The sequence below is a fragment of the Pinus tabuliformis genome, chromosome 7, assembly GCF_031772625.1.
Source record: "Pinus tabuliformis cultivar Carrire ecotype Pingquan chromosome 7, CPIR1, whole genome shotgun sequence".
Classification (NCBI taxonomy): Eukaryota; Viridiplantae; Streptophyta; class Pinopsida; order Pinales; family Pinaceae; genus Pinus; species Pinus tabuliformis.
This window is the reverse complement of record NC_142293.1, coordinates 1,878,963,776-1,878,980,851: the sequence shown is the minus strand read 5'-3', so window position 1 is coordinate 1,878,980,851 and position 17,076 is coordinate 1,878,963,776. Positions and strand designations below refer to the sequence as shown.

The following is a 17,076-nucleotide window of genomic DNA, read 5'->3' as shown; positions in this document are numbered from 1 at the left end:
TTAATGATAACCATCGTCATCTGTGCTTTGGAAGAAGGCACCATCCACCAAAATAGGGTCAAGGCCAGCCAGGGGGCATCTTCAGTCCATTTGGGAATATCATCAAATAGTCCAACGTCCAGGGTTTTTAAGTCTAGTGTTTTAGCATTTGGAGGCTCATCAAGGGGTGTAAAATCACGTGGAATCAACTCAAGGCTCAATGCTCATCTTTGGAGGGCCACAGTTGGGGCCACAAAGTTAGGTTTGCTTTAAGAAAGGGGCAAAGAACCTATTGGAAGGTTTTGAAGAAGAATGAAGCTATCCCTTAAGGAATCTCTACTACATATGTGATACCACTTAGATAAACCTCTCAAGATCAAGCGAGATAGTTTTATTTAGGGACAAAAAACCATTAAAGTATCATCGTGAAATCCTTGGAGTCCCCCAAAAGCAAAGAAATTAAAAAAAAAATCGTTGTTTTTTAATTCACAAGTCGGCTCGGTAATAACTTGGTCGGCCGAACCAGTTCACTGGCCGAGTCGACCCGGTGAGGCTTTGACTCAGACCAACTCAGCCGAATCGATTCTGAGCCGGCCGAACCTTAAAACATTGGTGAGAAGTTAGTTACAGACCAACGTAACCTAACTAAACCACACAACAAAAAATGCGAGAACCCTAAAATTTAAAACCCATGCTTGCCAAGTTGAGGGCTGAAAATCACCTCAGTTGCATAAATCGCAATTAATCAGTGAGTTGCAAGTCAAACTCGCGTTGACCCAGAGTCAAACTCGGTCAACGCGAGTTTGACTCGCCCAGAGTTGAATCGAATCGTTTGAGGGAAGAGCAAAGTTTGACTCGTGATTAATCGTGAATAATTGGAGATTCATGTTTCACCAAGTAAAATTCATATATATTTTAAATATATAATATATATACACTTGCGAACGCCGAATTGCAAAAAGTTATTTTCAATTCTTCCACGGATTCTACAATGTCTACATTTGCAACTTAGAAAAATTTAAAAATTTAAATTCAAAATCCTCATTTCGTTGCATTGAATAGAAACTTAGATAAAGATGCTTAGATTTTGCACACAATAGAAACTTAGATGCTTAGAATTTGTTGCATTTACCTTAACAGTAGCAGCGCTTGAGCCTTGCAATGTTGCCAAGCTACTAATGAACATGTCCCTCACCAACGAACGAATGGCAGTCTGAAACTCCAAAAGGGCAAAAACAAAAAGAAGACTGCTAGTGACCACAATGTCCCTCACCCACGATGACGGACCGAAACACAAAGAACAGTGAAGACTCAAGGGTCAAGACTCAAAACTGACTAAGAAATTCAATTCGAACAGCTCAGAATCGATGGCTTGATTCACAGATGAGAGGGACATTGATTATATAGAAAACGCGCAGATAGTTTTGCCACCAAATGCATAGTTAGTTTTGCTGCCAAGCATTCGCACCCATTTTTTCTTGGGCTTTTCCTTGGATTTTGTCCCAACCTCAGGTACGCGTGGATCTGGGGTGTGTGGGAGCTTCGATCCATTGAGGAGTGTATAGACGCTCCCCGATGGATCAGAGTTCCCACATACTCCAAATCCACATTCCCAATCGAAACCTGCTCTGAAAACTGCAAATTCTACAAAATGACACTCCCAGAAAGCTCTAACGTACTTGCCAACGCTTCTAACTATTTTGGAGATTTCGTTGTTGCCCACTAGTGTGGCACCTAAAGATTTTTTGAAGACTCCATGCCCAAGGATGTGCTAAAGGTTGCTTGTACCATCAAAGATCATCATACTACTAGAGTTTTTAAACTTTACTTCTTCTTCTTATCATGTTCTATTGTACTCAAATTCCACAATCCCTATGGGGACAATGTAAAAGTGATAGTAGTATCAGGAGTCTGTGAAAATTAGGCTAACCTCGAATCCTATTGCAGCAACTGATGTTATTTCTTGTCTTTGTTAATTTAATTAAACAAATTATCTGTTGTGTGCTACGACAAATATCGAAACAAATACATTGCAACCTTCAAAAAACAAATACTGTGAAAGAAATAAAAACGTTGGAAGAAATAGATGCACACACACAATATGACATCGTTATTTTTGGACTAAGTCACCGAGAAAAAGCCAACTCGAGAAAACCATTGACCCTCTACAAATGTGAATGTTGGATCCTGACTGTTGTTAGTCTTTGCGCTTACCCTCTGAATCTATTGTGTTGTTGCTGACTACTGCTTTGTGCCATCTGCATTGTTGCCAACTCTGCTCTGCGTTGTTCAGTCTCTCGCACTCGTAGCCACTTCAATTGTCTCTCTGACACTCCTCGGCACCATCCAACACTAGTCCATCCTGCTACTCCTGATCTGGGCTCTTGTAGCAAGGAATTGATCCAAGAGGTGGGCTCCTCAAGGACCCTGCACATCTGTAGCTCTTTCGAACTACAGCTCCAAATCAGCCCACCACCCTCCTGGAGGTATCTCAGCTGTCATGGCAAACTCCTCCTCCTCAATCTTCGCAGGCGTAGCCTTCAGATCGTGCTTCTCATCTTTGTCCTTCTTCCTGAGAGGACATTGAGTTGCGTAGTGACCCATCTCACCACACCTGAAGCACTTTATCTTCGAGATGTCCTTCTTACGTCTTTGTTGCTCCTGTTGTCCCTTCGATGCAAGGGCTGCATTATCCTCCTCCTCCTTGGGCTTCGACCCACTGCTGTTGCTTCCATCAAGCTTACACTTGACCAAGTCTCTCCTCAACTCCTCTTGCTTGAGAGCTACCCACATCTCATCCCAATTCGGCAAAGTTGCCCTGCCCAAGATACTCTGGACAAAGACTTGCCACTCATCTGAGACAGAATTGAGGGCCAGTCTAACCAACTTTGAGTCTTGAGGTGTAGACCCCATAGCAGATAACTCATCACAGGTCTCCTGAAGCTTCGTGAGGAATGGATCCACACGCTCCCCCTTCTGCATCTGAGCAGATCTCAACTTCTGCTCCAAGTACATCTTTCGCTGCTCGGAAGATCCCTAATAGAATGTAGGCAATGTGTCCCACGTCTCCTTAGTAGTCCCTCTGCTAGCAATGTGACAAACCACATGATCCTTCACTTCGTCAAGGATCATTTTTTTGCCTTTGCCATTTTAGCTCGATACTTCTTCAATAGATTTGTAGGCACAACCACCACGCTATCGACATATGTCTTGAGGGCATGCTCATCTAGAAGGAATGACATTCTAACCTTCCAGATGACATACTTGGATGCTCCGTCCAACCTATCCTGATCCCTCAAGCCACTGGTTGCCATCTCTGCCATTAGACAAAAAAATGTCAAATATCTCCTCTCTGCTTCTCACTGTTGTTGCTCAATCAATGAGGAAACAGACTTCTTGGCGGGAAGTCTTACTGAGGAAGAAATTCCCTCAACTGTGATTTTTTTCTCTTCTGACGTATTTTTGCCCAACAAAATAGCCTGTAAAAAACACTGTGTCCTACCAGCTTCTCCTCACGCTAAGGCTTCAATGTTGCTCCCTCTGCCCTAAAAAACTTTCAAACTAGGAATCCTTCCTCTCTGTCAACCCACTCACAAGAGACTGCCTCGAAAATCAGCCCTCCGGCTCGAACTGGGAGTCCTTCCTCTCTGTCAACTCACTCACAGAGAGACTACCTCGAAAATCAACCCTTCGGCTCGAACTGGGAGTCCTTCCTCTCTATCAACTCACTCACAGAAAGACTGCCTCGAAAATCAACCCTCCGGCTCGAACTGCGCAAACCCTCTGTGGTTTTGAACCGCTGCCTCATGCAGCTTTTTCGATCTCCCTCTTCTGCTCAGCGTTGGGTTCTCTGCCACTGTTCTTCTTGCTTCACCTATACTAGCTCTGATACCATGTGAAAATTCGAGAATCCCACCTGAATCAACTACTGCAACAACTTATTAAACTTCTCCTATTTGTTAATTACTGGAAAAAATTATTTACTCTTTCCTACAGAAAATATCGAAGCTAATACAACTCCAGCCTTCACTTAATTAATTAATTTGCCCAAAACAAGAACAGAACAATAGAGAAAATACACACAAGTGACACAGTATCTTTTGGACAAATGTCCCCGAAAAAAACCAATGCGGGAAAACCGGTGCAACAGCTCTGAGGTTTTTATATTATTATGCAGTGGTTTTTTAATACAACTCTGGATGCCCTTCTAGCAATCTAGTTACAGAGAAACAAACTAGTAGAAGAAACTTAGTGAGATTACCTCACTCTACTTGGAAATTCCCCATTGTTCTGGCAGCTGAACCAACTGTCCCTGACTATCTCTATGTTGGCCATGTTAAGGCCCTGCGTCAGCGTCAAAAGGCTCTACGTCAACTCAACTGGGAAACATTTTCCCTCTAGAAGAGTTTCTATCCCTCTCGGCTCAGAAATGTCAGCTCCCTTAGCAAACTCAGACTTATGCACTAAAGACCGCACAACTTCTGCGTGAGCCCCCTGGCTCAGCGTCAAGCTCTGCATCGGCCCTTCTGGCCTAGTGTCAACCCCTCCTGGGTCTGCGTTGCCTCCTCCTCATGTCTCTTTGTTGCGTATCATGGGCTTTGGAGAAGATACTCCAACCCAACTATCCTTGCCCCTCACTATAACAGCTCACTATTGAAATTATCCCGGCAGCTCCTCTGCTCTGCTTCAAAAAATCGAACTTTTGAACTCTCTATGTGTTTTTCCAAGTGACCCTCAAGCCTCCTTAAATAATCTCCTCGTTGAGATTAAACGACCCAAATTAGAAGCTAATCAATGGCTATGATCATTTTGCTTGATCCTCGTCTATTTCTAGAAGTTACACCCAACATTTATATTAGTACCTTTTAATTTTTTATTTTCCCAAGTTTAGACTTAGGGTCCTTTTACAAATAATTAATTATTTTAATAAAACTTTTTCTTGGTGGAATTTCCCAAAACACTTTTTGGGTTCTTTGTAATACATGTGCCTAAGCCTCTCTGCAAAATTTGAGACTTAGAGCACATCCGATGCTACCAGAAATCAATACAACAAATTCAAAAAGGATCATGCAATCCTTTCAAATAAGGGGAATCTAAATCATAATCAAGCAATGGTGATGTTGACCTGTATTTGCAACAAGTTGAAGATTACACCCAATCATATACCCCAGAACAATCAAGCCACTCAACATCCAGACTATGTAGATACATCAAAATCTCATCAGACTCACATTCGATCCCTGACTCTCCAAAGGCATCTTCCATGCCTAATCAACAAAATAGTAACACGAATTTTCAAAATGGGCATCTCTGGAATCAATATTCAAATATGTCATTCTCAAATCAATACCCCTTCTTCGCTCTACCGATAGCTACATATCAACGAAAAGAAAAACTTGAGCTCTCCAAATTTGACGGTAACAAGAAATGCAGTGTTGCATGGTTCAATAAAGTAGAAGAATATTTCGAGATTTACGGTATCGATAATGATGATGAAAATATCAAGCATGCAGCCATGCAAATGGAAGGCAAAGCCTATAATTGGTATACGTGGTGGAAAAACACGACACTTGCTATCAACTGGAGGAAATTCAAAAATGCATTATTTAAAAGGTTCCAAGCTGTCAAGGAAGAAGAGTTCTTCTCGGCACTCACTAGACTGCAACAAAGAGGTGATGTGGACGAATACACTCGAGAATGGGAAACTTTGGCTACACTAGTACCTGGATTTTCAGAAACTCGTCGCATTCAGTCATACATCACAGGACTTAAACAACATATTTGGGTTGAGCTTGAGCTTCATGACATCACTTCTATAGAAGTAGCAAGACAGAAGGAAAAAGCTGCTGAAAATAAGCATGAAAAGATGCAATGGCCAAAACTTGAAAGAGTATATTCAAGACAAAGACTTTACCAAGTTGCGAACACGAATAACACAAAATATGTTCCACCACATCTTCGTGAAGGAGAAAAAACTAACTTGGAAATGCAAAGAATGAAAGAGGGCAAGTGCAAACGTTGTGGCGAAAAATGGGACCCTAAACATAGATGTGCTAAAGGAAAAGAAACCAAGAACTTGTATAAATGTGAAGCAACTAATGATTCAGACAATGAAGAATCAAATGTAGAAGAAATCGAAGATTCTCTAGAATTTTCTCCAGAACTAGATAACGAGAATATTCTGCAAGTGTCATTATTGGCCATGACAAGTATATCTCAACCCCAGACATTAAAGTTAAAAGGACACATCAAAAAGAGCAACGTAAGAGTTATGATCAATATCAGAAGCATTCACAACTTTTTGGACTCGACTATGGAAAAAAGACTCAACATTTTTATGTTTCCCATGCCCAGCATGAAAGTTATGGTAGCTGACGATAAGAAAATTGAAAAGGTAGGGAAATGCCACGAAGTACAATTACGGATTCAAGACTATAATCTAGAATCTCCGTTCTAAATTGTACCGTTAGGAGGAGTGGATGTGGTCCTAAGCATCCAATGGCTTCAAACCCTAGGTATTTACTCTACCAACCATCAAAAGCAATTTATAAAATTTAAATGGGAAGGGAAGAAATACAAGTTATATGGGTTCCAGCTCCTTGAGAATCAAATTGTATCATCATCCCAGATGATGAAAATGATTCAGAAGGGAGCAAGCTTATTTAGTATAGTGTCATCAATTAGAAATGTTAACTTAAAATTTGGTCAATGAAAAAGCACCGAAAGTCCAAGAGCTAATTCAAAAGCACAAAAAAGTATTCCAAGAACTTCCAATGAAGTTGCCTCCTAAAAGAGAAATTGAGCATACAATCAAAGTCAAATCAAGATCAAATCCCATCAACATCAAACTGTATCGATATCCACATCATCAAAAAACTGAATTTGAAAGATTAGTCCAAGATCTTTTAAAATGTGGCATTATCACAAAAAGTATAAGTCCATACGCTTCTCTAGTCGTATTAGTTCGAAAGAAAGATGGATCGATCAAATTATGTGTCGATTATCGAGGACTAAACAAAATAGCAATTAAAAACAAGTTTCCAATCCCTTTTATAGATAAAATGTTGGATAAACTACATGGAGTTAAATACTTCTCAAAATTGGACTTAACATCAGGGAATTACCAAATTAGAATAAGGCTGGAAAACATAGCAAACACTGTGTTCCAAACACATGAAGGTCATTACGAGTTTAAAGTAATGCCTTTTGGTTTAACCAATGCACCAACAACATTCCAAGCTACTGTGAACGAGCTATTTCGTCCATATCTAAGGAAGTTTGTGTTAGTGTTCTTTGATGACATTCTAATTTAGAGTAAAACATGGAAGGAGCACCTACAACATTTGGAGCAAGTTCTTATTGTACTAGAAGAGCATTAGATCTACACAAATAAGTCCAAATGCACTTTTGGGAAAGAAAATGTAGAGTATCTCAGACATATAATATCCAAGGAAGGAGTAAAAGTAGATCTTAATAAGATCAAGGCTATAAGGGAATCGCCCAAACCAGTTAATATCTCAAAGCTAAGAGGATTCTTAGGATTGACGGGGTACTATCAAAGATTTATTAAAAACTATGCCCATATAAGCACACCCCTAACGAACCTTCTAAAGAAGAACTAATTTCGATGGAATGATTAAGCAAAAAATTGTTTTGAAGACTTGAAGGAAGTTGTGTGTAATGCCCCTGTATTGGCAACTCCACACTTCTCAAAACCATTTGTAATTGAGTGTGATTCTTCAAGTTTTGGCATAGGAGCAGTACTAATGCAGGATGGCACCCAATCGCATTTGAAAGCAGGAAGCTCAATAATCAAGAACGTCTCAAGTCTACATACAACAAGGAAATGCTAGCTATTATGCACGCATTAGCCAAATGGAGGCAATATCTCTTGGTAAGTAAGTTCTTAATATGAACAAATCATAATAGGCTTCAACATCTCCTCCAGAAGAAAGCGCTATCTACAGAACAACAAAAATGGATAGAAAAAATTGTTGTCTTCGACATGGATATATTACACAAGTAAGGGAAAGATAACGTAGTAGCTAATGCTCTATCTAGGAAAGACGAAGAACCATGATTACTTGCAGTTTCAGTTATTGTTCTCGAATGGCTTAATGAGATTCAAAGTGAATATGCAAAAGGTCCAAAAACAAGTCCTATAATCAATAACCTTCCTCATAATTCAAAATTTGAATGGAAAAACGATATTCTATGGTACAAGGGAAGAATTTATCTGAGTTCAAATTCCAAATTTAAAGCCAAGATTCTCAAAGAGTCGCATGATTCACTGTCAGCAATACAAGCAAAATTCTTTAAAACCTACTATAATGCATGTCAAACATTCTTTTGGAAGGGAATGAATAGTGATATTCAAAAATATGTAGCAGAATGTGATAAATGCCAAAGGAATAAAAAGGAAAATATTATGATACCTAGACTACATCATTTAAATATCCCAAATCAGAAATGGGAGGAAATATCAATGGACATTATCGAAGGTTTACCTGTGTCTGAGGGTAGGGATAAAATTCTTGTAGTAGTCGACAAACTCACCAAGTATGCTCACCTTATTGGAACGAGGAAATCAGACTCAGCAAAACAAATCGTTGAGATATTTTGCTAAAATGTTTACAAATTACATGGATTTCCCAAGGTCATTGTGAGCGACAGAGATGCCGAATTCAAAGGTAATTTTTGGTAGGAATTTTTCAAACATATAGAAACCTATCTCAATATGAGTTCAGCCTACCATCCTCAAACAGATGGCTAAACAGAGGTTTTCAATAAATGTTTAGAAACCTACCTACGTTGTTATGCCACAAACAAACAAAATATGTGGGCTCGGTGGTTACATCTTGCTGAATGGTGGTACAATTCTACTTACCACACATCAGCGAAAATGACTCCGTTTCAAGCGTTGTACAGTGACGAACCTCCGAAATGGAAGGACTTTGCTATCATTGAGAGAAACTTCCAGCTGTTAAAGACCACTTAGAATTTAGAAGAAACCCAAAAAGTCGTTCAAACTCTAAGAGAAAATCTAAATAATGCAAGAAATTGTATGAAGCAGCAAGCTGACCAAAACAAAACATTTTAAGTTGGAGAATGGGTATTTGTTAAACTTCAACCTTACAAGCAGTTGTCCTTAAAATAGAAGCTAAGTCAACTGACACAGGGATTCGGGATTCGTAGGATTCGGGATTCGTGGTGTCGGATTCAGACACGTTGACCCCCCGGAACAGGACACGTAGGATTCGTGGTGTCGGATTCGGACACGTTGACCCCCCGGAACAGGACACGTAGGATTCATTATATATTATTTTATTAAAAATATATATATATATATATTAAAAAGTACATATTTGTTACACAAATTTTAATTGATGATACAAATTTATTGATTTCAAATATAGATCTTCATCTATAGCTATTAGCATGCATAGTACATACAAAATTCAAATACATGTCAATCTATTATCTATTTCTTATGCTTGGCCCTCTTTCCACCACGAGAAATGTCTAATTTTTTAGTCTTGTTGGAAAATCAGGTTCTTTGTCATTAATATCACCCTCTAAGCATTAATATCCAGAGGTATCTTTGTCATTACCTTTGTATCTGTATAGGGATCTTTGTCATTAATATCACCCTTTAAGCATTAACATAAGATAGAACAAGCATAACATGTCAAGTCAAGATTTTGTTTGAGTGATGCGTACATTTTTAGGAGGGTCATGATACAGGAGTTCGACAACCAATGTCACTAACATCAAGGTACACAGAGGGATTGGTGCTCTTGATTAAATACAAGTTCCATACCCTAATACATGACAAAATTCAATGGAAACATTGCAATCCCCCAATCCTAAAATCCTGAAAAACTGATAAGTCTGCTGGATTTTGAATGAAATCTAAAATTCTACTTTCTCCATATGAAATCCAATGAGGCCGGAACCACTCTCAAACATCCTGAGTCATTTCATGGTAATGTTAAAAATTTAAGTAAAAAGATGAAAATGAAGATTAAGGATAATGTCACTTTTACTTTAAGAATTTAACAATACCATGAATAGCATATCAATACTAGCGCCAAGACTTGATCATTAAGCTGCCAAAACGCTTGCCAAATGAAAATATGCATGGATGTAATGACCAAATGCGGCCTTTTCATATCCGCGCAGGTCACTTTTGCCGCCTAACAAGTCCTGGAAAATAGGACACGCTGCCAAAATCATGACACGCAGTTGGATTCAACGTGTCAAAATAGGACACAATGTGTCATGGTTTTTGGACACAAATCTCGAGAGAATCGTATCGGACATGATGGATTCGGGATTCGTGGGGCCTATAGGACGAATACGGTTATCTAGAATAGAAGGGAAAAAACAAATTGGCACCAAGGTTTTATGGACCGTACTAGATCAACAAAAAGATCAGCCAAGTGGCATACAATTTAAACCTTCCTAATAAAAGTCGTGTTCACAACGTTTTCTATGTATCATGTCTTAAAAAGGCACTTGGTAAACATCGATCAGCACAAACAACACTTCCAACCTTAAATGGCAAAGGAAGGGTTATTCTAGAACCATAAAGTATTATCTCCATCAGGGAAAAAAGTTGTGATCACGAGTAGTCAAAGAATCCTTGATCAAGTGGAAGGACTTACCAGAAGAAGAAGCTTCTTGGGAGATAGAAGCATTTTGTCAACAACACTCGTCGTTACGTATGCTTTGAGGACAAAGCATCTTTTCAAGAGGAAGGCAATGTTCTATAAAAATTAAACAAGTCTATAATTAGTTATTAAGAGGCACCAAAGGTTGTATTTAAGCCACGCCTCCGACAATTGTAAACATCATTCAATTATTTATTAGTATATTTATGTATTTTTCAGTGAAATCATAATTATCCACTCCAATGTCACGCTGATCTCTCAAGTTAAAATTTCTTTTTGCAAAGCTACTTTGGGAAATCTTACATGCAACAAGCATCACTAAAATTTACCTCCAACTTAAGTTGGTTATATAGACTTTAGGGACCCTCCACCTCTATTGACCCTTCACTGTCAAATCCAAATTTTCGAGCAAGGGTGAGATCTGAGGATTGGAGTTAAATTGAAATCTTGCTTGAGAGTTTAATTAATAAAATAAGCCAAGAGCATTTTTACATCACAATTTTACGTTACTTGCAATTTCTCGTTTTCCTATCCTGACGTGTTTAGGTTTCACTTGCAAATATCATTAAAAAATCCCCCACCCCCTTTCGAGCAGAAAAAAAAAAAGAGAAAAAAAAGAGACCCCCTGGGTCGAGAGATCGAGGGGCCGAAGGGCTGGCCGATGGGCCAAGGCACCCGCCCAGGCCCTCGGCCCATCGGCCAGCCCCTTAATCACTCAACCTAGGGTTCTCTTTCTTTCTCTTTTTTCTGCTCGAAAGGGGGTGGGGGAATTTTTTTCTCATTTCAAGAAGCACTTTTGATGCAAGTATTGTGAGGTTTTTACTTTTGCAACAATTTAATTTTCTTGTATTTGGAATATTGTTCATTGGTGCAATTCTATCTCATGTTATTGCTTTGATGATCATTATGTTCATGAGTAAGTGATGTATCTTGTTATTTGGGGCATTCACTTCCAACCTAGGGTTCTCTTTTTTTCTCTTTTTTCTGCTCGAAAGGGGGTGGGGGATTTTTTTTCTCATTTCAAGAAGCACTTTTGATGCAAGTATTGTGAGGTTTTTACTTTTGCAACAATTTAATTTTCTTGTATTTGGAATATTGTTCATTGGTGCAATTCTATCTCATGTTATTGCTTTGATGATCATTATGTTCATGAGTAATTGATGTATCTTGTTATTTGGGGCATTCACTTCCAAAGTACTATTTCCTTTATAGTTGCAATTGATGTTCATATGCTTATCTTGGACTAACGTTTGAATTGTCTATCATTTGTATCTTGATTTCATTTTGAGCAGGCTATTGTTATTTATTTGAGGGCATTGGTCTATACTTTGAATAAATCATTGAAAGTTGCTCATTTATTCATATGCTGGCTTAATTCTTGGAAACAAGTTATTTTTTGATAAGTAATCCAAATTAACCTTAACTTAATCTCCTAGAAACTCATATCATATAAATTTTCATTAGAGACCACGCCCCTTAGCTAACCTGGGAGAGCACTTAGAAGAACAGAGTTGGGAACAGGTGACAGCCCCAACTCTTTATTCTTGCCACCAACCACACCTTGTGGGGGTAAAGGCTTTTCTCAGTAACTGGTAGGTGTATGTGGCAAGCGTAACACGTAGCAACGCCTAAGCTCCCAGGAGCACCAGAGCATGGGGTACTTGCTCTCCAACGGCTGGGAGCGGTACGCGTGCAACATAGTTTACAACCCTTTTAGGGATGGACGTCTTGTTATGTAGGGTTGTTCTCCATAGTTTTAAAAATTGCCCCAATTGATTCCCAAACTGGTCAAACCAGCTGAGTGAATAAAGTGTCGAGTCAACTTGATCACCAAACCAAGGTGACAGACCAGTTTGTATTGGTTTCATACCAAACCAATACAAACCATATGGAACCAGCCGATCTACGTCACAGACCACATGCATGGTCTCAGCAAGGTTTTTAGGCATTTTTTCATTAAAAAAAAAGTTTTTAGACGTTTTAGGCCAATGATGATGTTCTTGTGGCTCCTGTTAATGATCCCATTTCTAATAGCAGTAAATATGGTGATGAGTTTCATGAGTGATCATCTTGATCAATAATTTATAGTAGGCCAATGGCATGTAGCATGGATTTTGGATTCTAGAGGCCATTTAGAGCTTCATTGATTATGTCCTTTGTTGCTGATATGTATTGCACTTAGTGCCATTTTAATATATTCAGCCTCACATGGTATGTGGATCAGCAAACTTTGCATATTTTGTTATTTTGCCTCTAATGCTTTGGAACATTAAAAATATTTTTTTATTAAAATTTAATTGCTTTATGTATTTTTTTGAACACCGAGTATTGAGTTCAAGTTGATCAAAGTCGATCAAAGTCCGAGTCAAACCCTGAGTTGATAGGTGGCCGATCTAAAGTCGAAGGCAAATTTATAAAACTATGGCTGTTACGTGCATTGTAATTTTGAGATTTAGCTAGTTTGATAAAACTCTAGTTCAGCTCATTATTTAGCCCTAGTTTTGCTTGATGAATATATGTTTAAGGGCTAGTTTTGAGTTGACTCCAAGCCGAAGGCCTTGCCAACTCCAAGTCAATTTTGTGTCTATTTAAATTCATCCATTATCAAACTAATTCTAAATACGAGAGATCAACAACTGCCTTCATTCTCTTCTATCCTTTTGAGCCTCACCCAATGTCATGGGGCTTTGATAATTAGCTAGACATTAGCACAAGGAAACAATGAATGTTATTTTATATATTTCTATACATTCTATTCAAAATTTGTTTGGCAAAATCAATTGTTGATTTGTCAAAGAAATATATACATTGTCACTTCTCTTAACATTTAGCCAACCAATAAAATAGGCAAGTCCATGAATTTACTTGGACAAGTAGATTATAATCAAAATGGCATACACGTATTTAGTAGTAAATATGCAATGTCATAATTGCCTTCAAAGAAAGCCGAAAGTCCCAAATAATTTTTGAGACTTTGCTTTCATTAACGGGAGCATAGAGATTAGTAAATGAGGGTTAACCTGGAATGGATCCATAGAAACCCACACCAAGTGCTAGATGCTACCAAAGCGAGAGAGCTCTCGCCATTCCAAGATTAACATATAGAAAGTGGGAAGCACATCAATAAAGGATATCCTCAAAGAGAGGGCCTAGCTAAATGCATGAAATATCCTTTCTTTCTTTTGATATCCTTAACATGTCAAACTAGTACATTTATTACACCTCGGGGAGTCCATAGTCATGAATTGCAACAATTTTCACTTCTTACGATTTGCACAAGGAGCTCCCAAACACTTGATTGATTACTATGCAAACAGAAGTTCCTGAGTAAAGCTTCAATACTCTAAACCTCTCTTTCTCGGCTTCTTGCATTTCAGGTTTGGAAAACAGGTTCTATACATAGAAAACATCAAGCCCTCCATTGAACTTGTCATTGTTGTCATGAAAACCTTCCCTGTAGGTCATTCTACATAGATTCCTTATCGATATCCTTTTGGCTAGTGTTTGTTTGAAGCTCTTTTATAGAGATTAAATGTGCCCTTTCTCATATATGTTGTGTCACTGTGGACAATCAATCATGCTTGTGTACAGCTTTCATTGTACAGCCTCCCCATAGTTCTGCAGATACTGAGATATGATGAGCATAAACTGTATCTCTTTATTCATATAGGCTACAAAGTTAGAGGTTAGGAAGCTGGCATTCTCTTGCAGAAGATAGAACATACAGCGCATATAAAAGAAAACATCATCTTGAAGTTTTCAGTTTCAAAAATAATTCACAAGTTACAGAAGTGCCAAAGTAGAAGACTCAGGCCCAATATACAAGGAAAAATCATTTTAAGAAAGTGATAGCAATGGATATAGGTATGTTTTTAATGAATCACTAGCATGTGAACATCTTACCAAGAAACTAACAGCTTGTCTTATGTATCTCAATTCATCCCAAGATGTCCCTGCATACTGAATTTATGAATAGTCAGTAAAATAATGCACAGTATCATCAATCCCAACATAGCGTCAAATACACCTTTCTAAATGGAAGCAAGAGAAAAAGGATTTGTCCATTTCATACTTTTTCTGATGCTTCACATATCCACTTTTCCAGTTCTGCGAGTCCAGATTTAATGTACTCCCCATTACTAAAAGAGCAGCATTCACGCCGCAACAGTAGGCTGACCAACCACAGAATACAATGTCAGCTCTACAAAGTCCTTTGGTACCCATAAAATATAACAAATGAAGCAAGCAACATGTCAAAATACTTGACAACAAAAATTTCAAGAATGTCCTAACCTGTTAAAAAGTTGTCCATTGATGAATGAGAAAACTTGCGTGAAAAGTTTACGGATAAAGAATGCATCTACCTGTGGCAACAAAAATCAAGATCAAAATAAAATATGCATCCTTAAATTTACATTGCATCAACCATAAACTAAAAGATTCACCATGAAAAACAGCTCACGGAGATGACAAGGCAACAGTGGTACTTACTGTGGCTAAAGAAGCAAGTTTGCTAATAAAGGAATATGTTATATCATTATATGCTAATGAAAAATATAAACACCCACTTTCTTTTGAACCCCCAATTTGCCCACAGTTTTGTACCTAGCCACTTTCACATGAACCACCAATTTGCCCAGAAGAAAAGGATGATGCTTGTTACCCCTCAAACTAGCAGGGGGCCTAAAAGGAACTCCTAAAGGGACAACTGCTAGTTCAAGGCCAACAATGGAGACTTAGCCCACTGTCACCACCACTAAGACTCCCTACTCTTCACAGATTTTCACCGATGAGAGGAGTGTTGATTTGGGGTAGCATGGGATGTGCTCTAGCCATGAAAACTGGTGGAGAGGCTAAAGCACATGAGATCTCCAAGACCCAGAAATGATTTGGGCAGATTCTAACCGGTATGGGAGATATTAAAATAATTAATATTTTTAATGGAGTTCCTAAATCTAAACTTAGGAAAAATAAAATATTAATGGATATTAATATAAAACTAGGTTAGAAGGTTCCAAAAGTCATGGATCAAGCAAAATCTAATCTTAGCCGTTGATTAGAGATTTAATCTTGGCCGTTGATGAACCAACGAGAAAAGTATAAGAGGAGGCTTGAGGGTAAGTTAGAGAATACACTGAGTTGATCAAGGATTCCATTTTCTGGGGCAGGGATTGCTGAGGAAATCGAAGGAGTGATTAGAGTTGCAGCAGAGGGGCAGTGTATGCAGTAACAAAGAGGCGGAGATAGTACCGGGAGCATCAGTGCAAAAGCCGAGAGAGGGTTGACGCAGAGCCAGCTAGAGGCCACGCAGAAGTAGCCAGAGGCCACGCAAAGGCAGCCAGGAGTTGTGCAAGGCCAGTGTGGGAGACACAGAGGCTCTAGAGGCTGATGCAGAGCCCCGAGAGGTAGATGCTGGGCCAGAAAGGCTGACGCTCGGCCAAAGAGGTTGACGCAAACACTAAAGGTTGACGTTGGGAGATTTCGTGGGGCAGATTGGGGTTGATATTTTTCTCCCACTGAGAGATACTACTACCGAGGGCATTCTCTGTTGGGTGAGCCATTTCTGGCACCCAGATTGTATTCTGAAACTGCTTAATAATAAAACCCTCAGATAGCTGCACCCGTTTTCCCGCATTGGGATTTTCCGGGGACATTAGTCCAAAAATAATGGTGTCATTTGTGGGTTTGTTTTTCCTTCACTTGATGATCTGTATGTACTTCTATTTATTTTCAGCATTTACATGGTAAATAACTTGTCAATTAATAGAACAAGTAGGAAGAAATAAATCAGAAAGTGCAGGAAGGATTTCTAACAGTGAGACTTAGAAATTCCAACATGGTATCAGAGTGTGATTGCAGATCACAGGATAACTGAAGGCATCAGCCGAGCAGAGCAACATCAGTGGAAAAAAGTTGTCCCAAGTGACAAAAGTTGTTTCTAGCAGAAAGCAGCAAGGAAGGAGTGACGCAGAAAGTCTGCGTCATCAGTTCAAGCCAAGAGGAGGATCAGCGCTGAGGCAGAGAGGAGCAGACCTGACCTACGCAGTGCCCGGTCATATTTCTTAGTCATGAAGGATAGACGTTGTGGCCAGGAGGTGCAGACTGTGCCGGTGTTGGGATTGCGCAGAACCTAGAGGCTCTAATCTTCAGACTGCTGGGGCATAGGAGGTTGTGGGTAAGTTGCAGAGCGAAGCTGGTGGGGTACTGTGGTCAAAACAATACCTAACAAGGCAAGACAAAGGAGGATGGAGTTGTCGAGGATTTCTAGCCAAGAAATCTGGATCAATGGTGCAGCTGCACAAACGATCGGAGTGGGGCATCTCGACATTGGCAAAGGGATTTCCAGAAGGGAAAGCGAGGCTCAGAGGGAGTCAAATTAAGAACTTCTAGACAGGAATTAGAGCGACTTGAAAGAGTCGAAAGA

The 17,076-nt window shown here is 39.2% G+C and overlaps 1 protein-coding gene across 1 annotated transcript in view; it reads right to left on the bottom strand.

Annotated features, from left to right (window-relative positions):
- Window positions 1–17,076, bottom strand: part of LOC149255985 (myosin-15-like) — a 373,652-nt gene that overhangs the window by 26,096 nt on the left and 330,480 nt on the right. The window contains exons 35-37 of the mRNA XM_089460621.1: window positions 14,946–15,016; window positions 14,725–14,824; window positions 14,556–14,612 (exon numbers count right to left, since the gene is read on the bottom strand). Coding sequence (XP_089316747.1) covers window positions 14,556–14,612; window positions 14,725–14,824; window positions 14,946–15,016 — 228 coding nt within the window. The remainder of the gene's footprint in view (window positions 1–14,555; window positions 14,613–14,724; window positions 14,825–14,945; window positions 15,017–17,076) is intronic.